At 36.9% G+C, this 15,082-nt stretch overlaps 1 protein-coding gene across 1 annotated transcript in view; it reads left to right on the plus strand.

Annotated features, from left to right (window-relative positions):
- The first annotated feature begins 2,230 nt into the window (after positions 1-2,230).
- coro2aa (coronin 2Aa) overlaps positions 2,231-15,082 on the plus strand; it is a 51,515-nt gene continuing 38,663 nt past the window's right edge. Inside the window, exon 1 of the mRNA XM_042484831.2 lies at positions 2,231-2,568. Within this exon, the coding sequence (XP_042340765.2) occupies positions 2,554-2,568 (15 nt within the window). The 5' untranslated portion in view covers positions 2,231-2,553. The remainder of the gene's footprint in view (positions 2,569-15,082) is intronic.

The raw sequence follows: 15,082 nt of genomic DNA on the forward strand, positions 1-15,082 counted from the left end.
CCTGTCAAACTCGTAACACGGGACCCTCTGAATGTTTACCATGAATTCCCCTCCATGCAGTTTTTTTTTTTTTTTTGCATTTTTAACATTGTGCCAACCAACCATAAAATGGCCAAAAAAAGGAAAAACAACCAAAAAATGCTTTAATTACAAATCACTTAGTCATGGAAAACATTTGTGTAATTAGTAGCTGAAACATTAAACTTCTATTTACTGTCGATTCAATTATTCTAATATAAATAATGCCAGAAAAACATGTAAGAGAGCGAAAAGTGTACCAGCCAACCCCACACTCCCCTACCAACTGGATCAAGTGTTTACAAATTATCTGTTTTTCTGTAGATTGAGGGAAAATAGAGAGGAGATTATTTAGGTTCAAAGGTTTTTTTTTTTTCAAAAGACAGAGTGATGGGCTTCATAAAAACTTTCAACTTTAAGCATCTGAACATTTCTGGCTACGGTTTGGTAAAAGTTGCAAAGTCATAGCACATAAGACTGACTGTTGTGAGTTTTTAAAGTTTTTAACTTTTAGACGGTTGCTGCAGCGCCACCATCAGGACCATTAACAGAACCATTGGCAACAACAAGAAGGAGCAGCTGTGTTTGCTGTTCCTCCTGGTGGCCTCCTGCTGTCATGACTCCTCTTGTGATGGCTGTGTTTCAACACTAGGGGGCAACAAACATCCTGGAATAAAGACGTGCACCAAACATCACGCACAAAATGATCAACTGTGTACTTCTTTTTTATTTTGAAAATCAAATAAAAGAATGAGAATCAAACACAAAAATAATCTGCACTAAAATTAAAACGTCAGAAATTATCACTAATTTGAGGTGAACGCAGAGGAAATTATTACACCATTAAGCCTTTATGAGCATTTTGCTATGTTTGACAAGCAGCAGACATGACAAACACACTGATATGCTTTGTGGGTTGCAAGAAAAACATTATGACCTGGCTGTAAAATGAAATATGAACTGATAGGTAGGACTTTATTTTGAGGCTCTCTGAAGATTCCTCACATCTCACATTATTTGATGAGGGAATGGCCTACAAATCTTAAATAAAAATGTAGATCGATTAAAACTGCTCAAAATACAAAGTAGTCATACCGTAAAACTTCAATGAATAGCCTGGTCTATTATTTGCCTCAATCACTGAGTTTAACAAGCTTATATCTTGGAAAGGCATGGGATAAAAAAATACTATATACAATGATTCTGTAAAATAATTTTAAATACACAATACTGATAATTATGAATATAGTTCACTGGACATTTCCCTATTTATTTAAATAGTCTTCTACATCTTCTAATCTCTTTTTTGCATTATTCTTGTTTATTGTGCTGGTAATGCCTTCTTCTTCTAATGGTTTCAGTAAAATTGAGTGAATAAAGGAGAATGTTACCAGGCTAACCATGTGTGTGGCATTTCTATATTTACAAAAGTTAAAAATACATATTTGTATGTGTGATTTAAGCAGCTAACAATAACTCCAGCAGCTCAGTTTTGTACATCCAAAGAACCTCTATGAAAATGAACTGCATGGCAACCAGACTGGGCCTCTAATTGAGAGAGACCTCCAATTGGCAAAATATGCAGCCACACCGGATGAGTAAAAGGGACTGGGCCATTAACTGGGACCAGGCTTTTTGTTTTGAAGTTTTATGGTATGTATTTTTTTGAGACAATAAATCAGTCTGATAGTTTGGCTATTTTACAGGAACAAAATGTGAATAAAAACAGCACACTTAACTGAACAAAAACATTTCTAAGGGTAAATGAGGGACAGGAGTGCATTAAAAAAAGCATAAAAGTAGAGCTTGTTCATTAAAAAAAAAAAAAAAATCTCCCTTGGACATCCCTACTGAGCTGAGCTAAACCCCAAATGTCCTCAAATCCTAGCACCGCTCCTGCACTGGACCTTCAATTATTATAGTACTTTTTTGGTTTGAGGTAGAAATACTCAATTCGGTGGAGATTTTAAATGGAATTTAAATAGGCAAACTTGACTACATAGGGCAAATAATTTATTTTAATGTACATAATAATTTTTCATTTTTATCATTTTACAGGAAACTGGAATGAAATCGGGTCTGACGGAGTTCAATAAATATTTTTTTTAATTTGTAAAAATTAGTTTTTACGTGCATTTAATGGCACTTTTATCACCCATTGGTGACACAATATGCTCGTAATCGACCTGGATTGCCCCTCCCTGCTCTTCCTCCTCCCTCCTCTTCTTCCTCATCGTCGCATCCTGTATTCGCATCTCCTCCTCCTCCTCTTCGGGCTCCTGTTTTCTTTTTTTTTCATGGTGACTGTGCGCAGAGGGACATGCTCTATCTGTGAGCTTTTGTTTTTGTTTTTTTTCATTTTTATTTTTGGGGACTCTCAAGGTCGAGCCGAGCATCATGACTTTTAAATGACCACCATGCCACAACCACCGGTGTTATAACACGACCCGTCCACCGCCACCTCCTGCACGGCTGCACTTCACGCGCTCCTCTCCGGGGAAAACTGCCACCACCTGCCGACGCCTCTCGCACCATATGACCGTCTCAAAGGTGAGTTTACTTCAGTGTGAGCTCGTGCAGCATGTTGGCGCACGCTTGTCCCGCTGCAGGCGTGTTTCTGCAGCGCTGCTCTTCGGGATAAACGGATAGTGCTGCTCAGAGTCGGACAGTTTAATTTTAGGCTGCACACTTGCAGCGTGTAGCTCTGCCATGCGGCTCCTCTGACCGAGCCGGGCAGCAAAAGCACAGCTTCGGGGTTCAAGTGTGCGAGGAGGTGTTTTACAGTTGTGGTCGTGAGTTGCTTAAAATGCACGTGTTTTGATCTGTGCAATACAAAGTTATGGGTTCCTTTAATCGTGTTTTAAACTTGTCGACACTCTCTGAGCAGATAGCGTGCCGTTTTATCATGAGTGCACAGCTGTTTGTACTGAGGCTGATCACATCAATAACGATCTTCTCTCTGACATAACTTCAAATGAATATGGACGGTGTTTAATGGTTTTGGTTCTAAAAAAAAAAACCCGAAAACTAGATGCTCATTATTGTTTCCCAGAGCCCAAAGCATACCGGTAATCTTCAGATTTGCTTGTGACAGGAAGAGCAGTCCAAAATCCGAAGATTTTAGGTTTAGTGCCATATAAGCAAGGACATAGGTTTCATGTGAACCCTGGGGGAACCTATATTAAAAAGCTTGTTTTTTTGTGGGGTGGGGTTCTCTGCCACAAACTTTTGAGCTTCAAACACTTAACTTCCTGCATCGTGGTGATTATTTTGCACCAATTTGTGCATTTTCTGCATCATTCTATGGTATAAATTAGGGATGTCCCAATCAAGGTTTCTGTTCACCCCCAATCCTGATCTGAGTCTTTTCATACTGAGTATCTGACCCGATACTTACCTGGATAATACAGCTGCACAATTCACACTTCAAGTACTTTAAAGTTATTGAGATCAATCCAGTGTATATGCGTGACAGTTTCATAGCTCTGCAATGCATTACAAAAAAAGGCCTGCATCCAAACAGTTCCTTAAAGTTTTTTAATTATTTTCTTTAAAAAAAAACCAAAGTAAACATGTTTTATGTGGCTCTTACCACAATTCCAAGTAGTGCAGTGTTTTGTTTTTGTTTTTTTTCAATAAAATAAGAAAGTAGACAAACTGATATGTGTCTTTAGAAATTGTTCATGCAGGGCACATGCTCAAAATAATCAACATGATCAGTTAAGAAATGCCTTGATTGGGCCTGATACCAATCCTTCAGATCTGATTGGGGAATTGCTTGTGTAAATATCTTTAATTTTTTCCAAGTAGAAGTCTTCTGCTTTGTTTTGATTGGGAGTATTTGGGGTGCACAATTCATTGAAATATTATCAAAATCACAACATGTCCAAGAGCATTAGCCAAATTGCAAGAACTGCATTTTTTTGAAAAAGGTAAATGTGTCACAACATACCATTATAAATGAAGCAGACAGAGGTGTCCCGGCCTGCAAGTCACCGTTTATTGCTGGTTTTATCTCAATGCTGATTAATTTTCTGTTAATTGATTAATCAATTTATCAGCTAAATGTGCCAACAACTAGCCAACTATTCTTCTTTTTTTTTTTTAAGAAAGCCTGACGTTTCCTCACGCCTCATGTTATTTTACCACTTAATCAGATTACTTTCAGAGACAGCGCACAAAAATCACAAAAATGCACAGCAGATTGGTAAATATATCTGAGAAATAACTGAAACTACACTAAAATTCATATTTAGCACTGAAAAGTGAAAAGAGTCGAGTCTCGAGAAAGACAAATTAATCCACAATTTTACTGATAACTGATTAATAGTTTACATCATTTATTAAGCAGAAATGCTGCTTTGAGCTTTTCAAATGTGAGGATTTTCTCTGGTTAATAATAATTCTCTGGACAAAACAAACAATTCTACAATTATTTTAACTGCTGAATGATGAATCATTTTAGTCATACAAATTCACAAAATATTTTTGAAAAATGACCAGTATAATTCCCTAAATCATGACGAGAATTCTTTGGATTTCTTAGTTTATCTTATCTAATTTTTTTTATTATCATATATGTTTAAAAAAAAAGCGACTTCAGTGACTGAAATCAGCAAATGCGAGGTATTTTCGCAGGAAAAAATTATATAATAATTAATTGATAATCAAAATGCATAAATGCTGATTAATTTTCTGTTGACTGACTGATAGATTGATTGACTTATAGTTTCAGCTCCAAATAAAACAATTCATTTTATTTGCAAGGATCCCAAAGGCCAGCTGGTCCCAGTTGGTCCAGTCACAGGGTCCAGATTTCTCTGTAGTCATTAGTTAAACATCCACACATTACAAAATACCACATATTATTTATTTCACAAAATGAATATTGCAAGAATAAATAGAAAAGGCACTTTAAAAAAAAAGCTCTGTGCCAGAAATTCACTGTACTCCAAAATAAAGTGTGTTTACAAACGTGACACGTACACGAGTAACTTGCCGTCCATTTAGAATGGACGTGTGACCCACTTTTGTACCGTGACCCACCAGTTGGGAACCACTGCCCTAAAGCATCCCCACATCTCGATTTATAAATGACTCATTTCAATCATTTTTTGGGGTGGGTCATAATTCAACAAGAAATATCTGACACTTACCAAAAACTGTATGATATTTTTGTGTAGTGCTTAATTGATTAAATTGATTAATTGATTAAACGGCCAAAAAGTAATCCTCCCAATATACTTAATATCTTTGTTTTTTAATTTATTGGACAAAACAAACAATCTCAATTTATTAGCCAGACTGAACAGTTGAATTATAATAAAAATAATAATAATTAATAAAATCATTGGTTGCCGCCCGCCTGTCTCACATGTCCCACCAGCAACAATATCCAGAATATTCGGTATCGTACCTGTTCAGTTCATAATGCCATCTCCATGTCTGCAAACACATCATTAGTTAGAAGTGAAATCTATTATTTGTCTCTGTGGGTGACTGTATTCTGTCCGTTCACCAGTTTACCACCAGATGGTTCATTGTTTTTACTCACTTTTGTCTGGACGGACGTAAACAAACTTAAGACAAAAGAAAAAGCAGTTTGAGAGCTCCGTGTTTAATGACCCGAGGCTAATGTTCCCCACATGTGGAAACAGTGGGAGAAACTCAGGACTTTCTGCCAACGGGCTCCTCCAGTGTGGCATCACTTCCACAGAGGCCGGTCCACGGCATAAAGACGGATTTGACTCATGTACAGTTTAATATCGATCTGCTCAATAAATCACTATTACTGTTTTTGGACCAATATGGCCACAATATGGTATGGTTTTCCAAGACTGATTCTAAGCAACCTCTGATTAAAAAAATAAGTTATTATAAATGATAAGTCGATCTTTTCACCTGTGATAATTTTGCCTAGTTTTCATGTAATGCTGTATATTGATATCTGAAATATATTATTTTTACTTTCGCACATTTATTCCATCCATATTCCCCATATCTAGTTTTTAGCATTAGCTCAAACTAAGATGCAGATGGACCCCAGCAAAATGAGAAAAAAAGCCCAGTTTCATATGATTAAACATTAAAATTAAAGAGTATATGCAAGAAAAACAAGGAAAAAAAAGAGATGTCGATGCAGGTTTCATATAAAATACTGCCCTCTTCTCTTTCAGTTCCTGTGGCTTCTGCGGACACGTTTGATGAGGTTACTTGGACTGAAATGTATTAAGTGTCGCTCTTTGGTGTGATGCACGTGAATTTTTTCATTAGTGGCGCTAACAAAGCTGTGTGTCGTAAAATCACCAGGTTTTCATTCATAAGCCTGAAAAGCGTTTCAGGCTGTAAGAGGCTGTAATGTGCTGCGTTGAAGTGAGACAACATGAGTCGCTGTGTGAGTTGAGTGTGGAGGTGTCATGCCAGCTCCAGATCTTTCTAAGTGGGCCTGTCATCCACCGAATGGCAAACTCCTGCCAAAATGAGCATTAGACTAATGAGTTTGCATCCTAACCTGTGAGAAACAGAAAAGTCCCACAGCCAAAAATAAACCTCACCAGCCTTTGACACTTTAAAACCAAAAGCAGATTGGTTTCATTTCTTTAAAAAAAAAAATACACGGGAAGAAAGCGATGAGCAACAACAGAAGAAATGACCCAAAACATACATGTTTTTTGCTATATCTCCCTGTTTCTTTTAAACCACATATCTCTTACCCATCGGTGAAAGCCTGTGCAGTATCCCCATTTTGTTTTGCTGTCTTTATTTTTATTGTACGTCATTTTTTGTCTCTATTGACTGATTGTATGTTGTGTTAATTAGTAAAAAGGTAAGAAATTTACCTGAAAAACAGTTTTAAAAAGGGGGAATAATGAAAAAAGACTTGAAAAGTGCTTAAAATTATTATAATTCTGTAACATAATTCTAAATAAATTATTGTGATTATTATCAATTAATTTTTTTCCCTGGCTTTTCCAATTTTTCCCCTAGTCATTTGGCCCTAGCTCTTTTTTTTTGCTAAGTTGCTCATTGCCTTTTTTTCTACGTGTTTGAAAAAAATCACACTAATTTGCTCAGGGTTCAGAGGTTTAAAAATGTGTGTAAGGCATCTAAAAGAAGCACAAGAAAAGTGATGTTGTTAGGTTTCATTGGGTTAAATTTTATTTTACATTTTTTGAAGAGGAGTTTGTTGTGTTTAAGGACCGTGTATTTGCTTCTATTTTAGTTCTCTTTGTGTCTCTAGTGAAATCTGTTGTGCACTTTCATGTTTGGCCATAAACTGCCATTTATCTCTGGCATGTTATCACACAGACTGTTAACACATACCTGAGATTCTCCCATTTTGTCCAACCTGTGACTCGTGCTGTTTGCTATGTAGGAGCTCAGTTATTCAGAGACTCTATTGTTTTTCCACAGAGTTATTTTCTGTTTATCCTGTACTACAGCTCACTGTCGCCCACGTTATAACAGTTTCTGAGATGATACACAAACAGTTACAGGTATCAAAGTCCTACCTGCTGTAATAACTGCTGTGAATTGAAGGTGTGCGTTTGAGTAAATATGCCCTTGGGCCTGAGGGCCTTATTGACCCGTATCTCTCTGCTGTTGTGCAATAAAGTGATTGCCAAATAAGGTATAACCTGTATTCTGGACAAACAGTGTGCTTTTGTTACCTCAGACAGCGCCTGTTGATGTTTACACTCATGATTATAGAATGTAGACGGTAGGTTTATTAGTCATTTTTACACAAAGTTTATTAAACAAAATTACGTTTGTCCTTGATCCTGCTACATCTTCGGAGTTGTTGGATGAGTTTATTAAAATCACCAGCTACTATGAGGAATCCATGTGTTTCTTTGGGCATGTTGCTGCTGATGCCGTTATTAAATTCCTGCAGTGCATTTTTTAAATTTGCATCAGATTCTAGTGTCCTTATGGCTCCCACCAAGGTCGGTCCATCCAGTGCAATAGCTTTATCCGGGATGTTAGGGGTTAACCATGTCTCTGTGAAGATGTGCGTAGAGCAGTCTCAGCGTTGCTGAATGAGCCTCAATCGCATCTTATTCACTTTATTCTCCTGCAACCAGACATTAGCCAAAAGAAGGCTTGGTCGAGGAACAGCTCCCGATCCAAGTCGAGTCAGCCGCGCCCTGATGCCGGCTCTCTTCCCTCTCTTTGTCCGGCGTTTTCAGTTTAATTTCTCCCCTCTGGAGACAGTCTGACTGGCCGCTCGGCAATGCCGTTGGTGGAGATCCTCTCACAGTCTGCTGCATTCAGTGCAAACACCACACAACTTTTGCCAATGTTGATAAGTGTTTCTCTGTCGTAGAAAAGTTGTGCTTCAGCAGAAGGGGCCATGGTGTCGAAAAAATGTTTTAAAAAGTAGCATAATATAGCAAAAAAATAGCAAGAATTTGAGGAGCTACAGGCTGCTGCATCTACATGCGCTGCCATTTTCATAGCAAGTAGTAGTCTGCACTGCAGGTGCAGTGTTTTTAATCTCACTTGGAAATGAGACAAAATGAGTAGGGCAAGAAGAGCTGGAAAAACTGGCAGATTGATAAGTTAATTGACGCAAAATTAAATACAGAAAAATGCATTTTCTGTCAGTTTTGGAATTCAACTTGTTTAAGTCTATTTGTAATCAAAAATACAAGAAATTTAATGGCTTCCGGTTCTCAGATGGAAATATTTGCTCTTTTTGTAGTATTTTATTACAATACACTAATTATCTTTGGGTTCATTAAATAGCCAATCTGGAGCTTTCAATCACATCAAATGATCTGCATTGATAGATGGGATTCAGGGGATTTTGTGGACTTTTAATTCAAAATGAACAATATGCTTTGTTGAGGCCAAGACTGAAATTGAATTGTTTTTCAAAAAAAACAAAAAAAAAAAAGACATTTAAAGACATCACCCTGGGCTATAGGTGACTGTGACATGCATATTTTCCATTTTTGACATCATGCAAACAAATACAAGAAAAAAAAGTAAAGTTGTTTATAATCAAATGCACCAAAAATAATGTAGAAACAGTCATTGGCAATGAAAAACATGGGTCTCAGACTCTTTCCAACCATTCTAATTAGATATTTATTAAATAAAAGTTAAAAAAAATTAAACTAAATGAGAATCTATGACATAAAAATTAAATGAAAATAAATTTAAAAAATAGATGAATATATACATAAATAAAAAAAAACATTTAAATTAAAATATATGGATAAAATACATACATTATAAAACAAAATAATATAATAATATGCAGTTTAATTGACTTTGAAAAAATATTAGTTGCAGTCTTACATGGTTTGATGCATTCTCGCTTTAATGCAAATGAGTCAAAGACATCAGTTGATAAGAGGACGTCCAACTGTTCCTGATGCCCAGATAGTGAACATGCTGCTCTGTTGAATGTGTCGAGTTTGTGGCACTTTGATGGATCATCAGGTGTCACTCTGCACTGAGGTGAGAAACCAATTAAAGGATTGTTAGTCATTGTGTAACCAGGTCAGTCTGTTGAGGTCTATGTTTGTACAGAATGATGAATACAACACAAAATGGTGAAAATCTGTAGCTGTATGGTCAATTTGAAGGTCTGTGACTTATTAATGATTCACTGGCAATATTTTATTCACTCCTATCAACAAGGATTCATTGCATGATTACAGATGCTAACGATCCCCAGAGGATGAACCCCACCGAATTTAGTCATCCTCTGATTTTTCTTTAGCGGCATGTACAGGTTAAAGTGATAAATTGTATACTACTTTGGTTTATGACAAAATATCTGCAAAACTAATTGAATTCCCATCAGCCTCAGCTGTACTCTGTGTTTCGCGCTAATTAGCAGACGGTAACCTGCTAACATGCTAAACTAGGGATGGCGACCATAAACACATACCTGCTAAACAATTAGTGAGTTAACATACTGACATTAACATTTAGCTCAAAGCACCGCTGTGTGATAAGAATAGTCTCGTCTACAAAAGATAAATGAACTTTCAACTTCAGCCTGTGATACCACCTTCAATTATTTTTTTTCTAGTTAACCCACAGATATTAAGTGTACAAGAGAAAAGCAACGTTTAATCAGTTAGTTGATTGACAGAAAATCAGTTGCCAACTATTTTGATCACTGAATAAACTTTTTAGTCTTTTCTTAAGCAAAAAAAAAGCTTGTTTGTTTCATGTTTCTTAAATGTGAAAGAAAAAAATCATGATTTTCTTTGGTATAGACCTACATGTAAATTAATAAATAATGAAAATAATAAAAATGAATGAATTAACTGTATAGCTTTGGACTTTTGGCTGTAGGTTGTATTTATATACAGGTTGTTGACATTTTATTGACAAAATGATTAAATGATTTATCATCAAAAAAAAAGTGGACAGATGAACTACAAATGATAAATAATTGTTAGTTGCAGACCTAATTTGAGCTGCTGTAACCAACAAATTTATTAGCTGTTTTGTCCTACCAGCAACTATCACTGTGTGTGTGTGCGCACGCGCATGTGCGTGTGCACGTGTGTTATAAATATCCTATTTGTCTTTATGCTGGATTATGTCACTGATTTAGGAACAAGTTAGAAACTACCTAAAGGTGAATGAGGTCACCTCTCATGTCCTCTGTTGCTTCAAAGTCAAAACACTCATTGTGCCTCGAGGTGGTGGAGGAGGAAAACCTGATGTTGCCACTAAATAATGCCTCATACATGACTATAGGCCCAGAACAAAGCCACCAGGGGCCTCAAATCTGACTCCTCCTCGACCACCACTCCCCATGTGGTTCACTCCTCACTGAACCTCATGAAGACCTGCCTCTCTGTCATGTTGTTTTTTCCTCCTGCTCTCAAACTCAGACTTAAAATGTATCTTTCTGGAGTCATAGACAAATTATTTTATCCAGAAATATGTAAAATGAGGCACTCTGTTCTTGTAAAATGTAAGATTTTGTCATAAAAAGTTTGTCATCCTAGAATCATAATAGTGTTTTCAGTGCATTCTTTGTAAAGATGCACATAAAACATTAAACATTACAGAATAATGTTTAATGCTAAAATGTCGTGTAACAGTAACGCAAGTATAAAGAGTCATAAAGTCTGTTTTTCAGCATTATGTGTACTAAGGGTGGGAATCACCAGAGGCCCCTGATATGATATTATCACCGTATTATGACATTATTGTGATTTTAATGTTTTCCAATATGCTCAGTAATCCAAAAACATACGATTTATTACCATTTTTTGGCTGCAAATTAAGGAAAGACTGTTTTCAGTCTGTTCATCTCACTTCAATTATTTTTATTCCAGCAACATGTGGACTGAAAAAGCAACTGTTTTTATTTTTCTAGCAGGCCACCAAAAGCTTAAATGGTATTTGCAACATTAATAATTTATGTAACAAAATATTGATACTTACGTGTCTGTGTATTGAGACAGTATAGCCGCAGAAAATATTGTGATACAATGCTGTATCTATTTTTTCCCCAACCACTAATCTGTACTAACATTATCTTACATAACACACCATCAGCTAGTGGTCACCAGAGCTAATAGGAATGTGGGCAGTTTAATTTCAGTGTCATGGCTTCAAATACAAATTTCTTTTCATTACATATTATTCTGCCTATATTCTTCATCAATTGTCTATAAAATGAAGAGAAATGGCACAATTTGAGGTGATGTCCTTTCAGATGTTTGGTTTAACTGACAGTCTTGAAACCGAAAAACAGCAAATCTTTACATTTAATAAGCTTTTGACACATTTAAAAATAATCTCAAATGATTAATTGATGATCAAAATTGCCAGTTGATTTTCTATTGATTGTTTCAGCTCAGTTTTGTCTTGATTCCTCTCTTTATCCTCTTGTTTTGCATCAAGATATAATTCTGATCTGCGTCATTATCAACACTTTTCATCAGATGGGGGAGCTGTATAAAGATTAAGTGGGTTCATCATCCGACACTTTCTGTCGTAAACAACTCTAATCTTTGAAATCACAGTGATGATGATTTTTATATGATGTTTTTCACTTGCTCGATGCTCTCAGGGCAGCAACCAAACAGGTTCAAACAAATCTGCCATATTTGAGTGCAGAGGCTTTAGGAAACAATCTGCTGGTGGATGTTAAGGATGATTACTGTATGCGTCCTGACAATGGTTTAGGAAATCCTAAAATACCCTTATGTAACGGGAGAGTCTGCACGTGACCGCAGAACCTCTCACTGTTATTGTCACACACAGACTGCCTGAAGACCACTAGCTCCCCCCGAGCTAAACCAGCTCCTGCTGTGTCCTGTCACTGCAGGATTGGCTTATTTGAACAGTACAGTTTAATGACTTCTTCAACAATAGCTTAAAAAGACCTGTCTGTGTCTCCAGTCTTTAGTGTTACATCACTGCCACTCAGATCAGTGGTGGCAGGTTGTCCTGCACGTTTCTGACATGACAGCTGTCCGACTGTTTGAGGATTATCTGCTCCCACGTGGGGCGAACAGGGAGGGGATTACTTAAAAAATAGAGAGGGAGAGAGAGTCTGGATTTGTGCAATGTAAAGCGCACTGTGCTCTTGTACAAGTTTTTCAGGCTGCAGGGAGGAGGTGCTGTGAAGGCCACAAACATAAGGGAGATAGGAAATTTCAGCGCACCAGTAGGACACAGAATAAAACAATATGACATTGTTGGTTAACCCTTCATTTTCTGCAGCCTCTCATGCATTAGCTTTACTTTTGCGTCACAGACCTAAGGATCCCTTTTCTAGAAAATAAACGCCTGGCAAACTTTGAAAAACCTGGAACGTCATATTTTTCACTCCTCTGTCAGCCTGGATTAAAAAATAATCTGCCAGCTGCACCATTTTAACCCACTTCTCAAATTGAGACTCTTTCCTATCCTGGCAGCTGGAAATGGCATCTGCTCAATTAATGCAACACAAGAAAAACATAAAAAATGTGTTTTGAAAATGTTTTCTGTTCATCCCGTACCTTCCCCCTGCTCACTCGTTTAAGAGTTCATATGTTCAGGCTTAATTATTCAATGCCTTTATTTTCATTGTACAGCTGAACAACAAAACTAGGTTTCTCCAGTTATGCATGCTGAAACTTCACAAACAAGCAGACACATTAAAGACTATATTTCTTAAGTATAAAAACAAATACATTTAAAAAACAGGGTATTAAAGTTGAATAAATATAATATACATATTACACACAATGATAATTTTGCACATATTCAGGATATAATGCACATATGTATTTAAATATTCCACTTAGTTGAAGTGCATTGAATATAAATAGAATAAAAATACTTTTAATGCATTTTTATAATGAAACCAATTCATGAATATATTAAAATATGAGCAGGTGGTTGTTCCCAGCCATTACAACAAACTAACATTAATTCATGTCAGTGATACTCAACTGTAGGTGTGCCGGGTGACCTGCTGACCATAATTCACAATGAAAATAAATGTATTTTTTTCTCGTATTTTGAATGAAAATAGATGCCATTGTGCATAGAAAGGCATCAAAATAGAGGTTGTGCATTAAAATAAGTGCAAGGAAGTGCAAGGGGAGGGTCCCCTGACAGAGGTCTGGGCTAATTGTTTGTATATTAATATTGATGTTTGTATAGTTACGGGCCCCTGGCCTCCTGTCAGCCCACAAAAGTGCCCCCTGGGCAAAACAAGTTGAGAATCCTTGATTTACGTATTTACATGAGCTATGAACACCAGAGAAAACTGATCTTTTTTTAACCTTCTCAGATTATTTTCACTGTGTTTTACAGGCCTAAATAGGCAGAACCTACAGTATTTCACAAGAAAATAAGAGAGCAAAAGTAAGAGAAATGTAGATATGTTTGTCACTTTACTTGTTAATCATCCTGTGATTCCCAGGTTGGGATCCAATGCTGTCTTACAGCTTTTTTTTTCATTAATGTTAAATTGATCTTAAAGTCCATCAGCAGCTACAGGATTTGTTTATTTAAGCAGCAATGTTCAGCTTGTGGTGTTTTCTGCAGTCAGAGGGTCTTAATTGAGGAGCAGATGGGTCAGCAGAGTCTAATTCATTATTCATGAAGAGAAGTAGATGGCCTCTTACACGTACGTGTGTGTGTGTGTGTGTGTGTGTGTGTGTTTGTGTTTGTGCGCGCACCATATTGATCCCAGAGCCCTAAAGTAACCGTAATGGTTGTACCTCATGAAAAATGCTGTCAGAGCAGATGTATGTTTGTTCCCTGATTAGACGACTGTGTATTCGTTTGTTAGACTTGACAAGAGCGACAGAGTGAATGCCTCTGCTGCTTCTTATCGCAAAACAGTGATGGCAGCTTTGGTCGGCCACTGGTGAAAACTGAAATATCTCAGCAACTATTGGACCGATTTTAAAGACATTTTGTCCAAACATATATGGTCCCCTGAGGGTGAACCCTATGTTTTTGGTGATCCGCCAGGTCAGCGGTCAAGTGACCAGTTTTTCTGCTCTCTAGCTCTCTCTAACATTTCTCCGCCACTCTCTCTCTCTCTCTCTCACACACACACACAGAGCCAGGCTTTTACAGAGCTCCTGACCATTAGTCTCATTTTGCCACCATGGAGCACTATTGTGATTTGTATATACTGTTGATATGCGAACTGGAGAGCTGTTAGTTTGTTTCCAGCTTGCAGAGGATTTATCGTCAAGTCTAATGGCGCTGTGGTAACAGTCTAGCTTAGTGAGTGGTAGTGGCAGTAGTGTGAGCAGGTGAGGTGTGTGTTTGTATGCTAATGCTAATGTAGCACAATGCACATTTTTATATTTTTGCATATCTCTTAATCCTACCATTCTCTGTGTTTTCTCTGTAATGCATCACAACCCCCCCACCCCCAGCCTGCGGGATTAATTAAGTATTTCTTACTCTGATTATAGAGATTAGTTTTCAGTGAAATGTCATGACTTCTGTTGGGTGGATAACCATTAAGTTTGGTACAAACATTCATGTTTGGTATCACAGGAAGGAAATCCAGGTACTCCAAAAAATATATAAAGGAGAAATGAAATATTAAAAAGCCTTTTTTAAT

Source organism: Plectropomus leopardus, chromosome 3, assembly GCF_026936395.1.
Source record: "Plectropomus leopardus strain MGB_pleo_1.0 chromosome 3, ASM2693639v1, whole genome shotgun sequence".
NCBI classification, from domain to species: Eukaryota; Metazoa; Chordata; class Actinopteri; order Perciformes; family Serranidae; genus Plectropomus; species Plectropomus leopardus.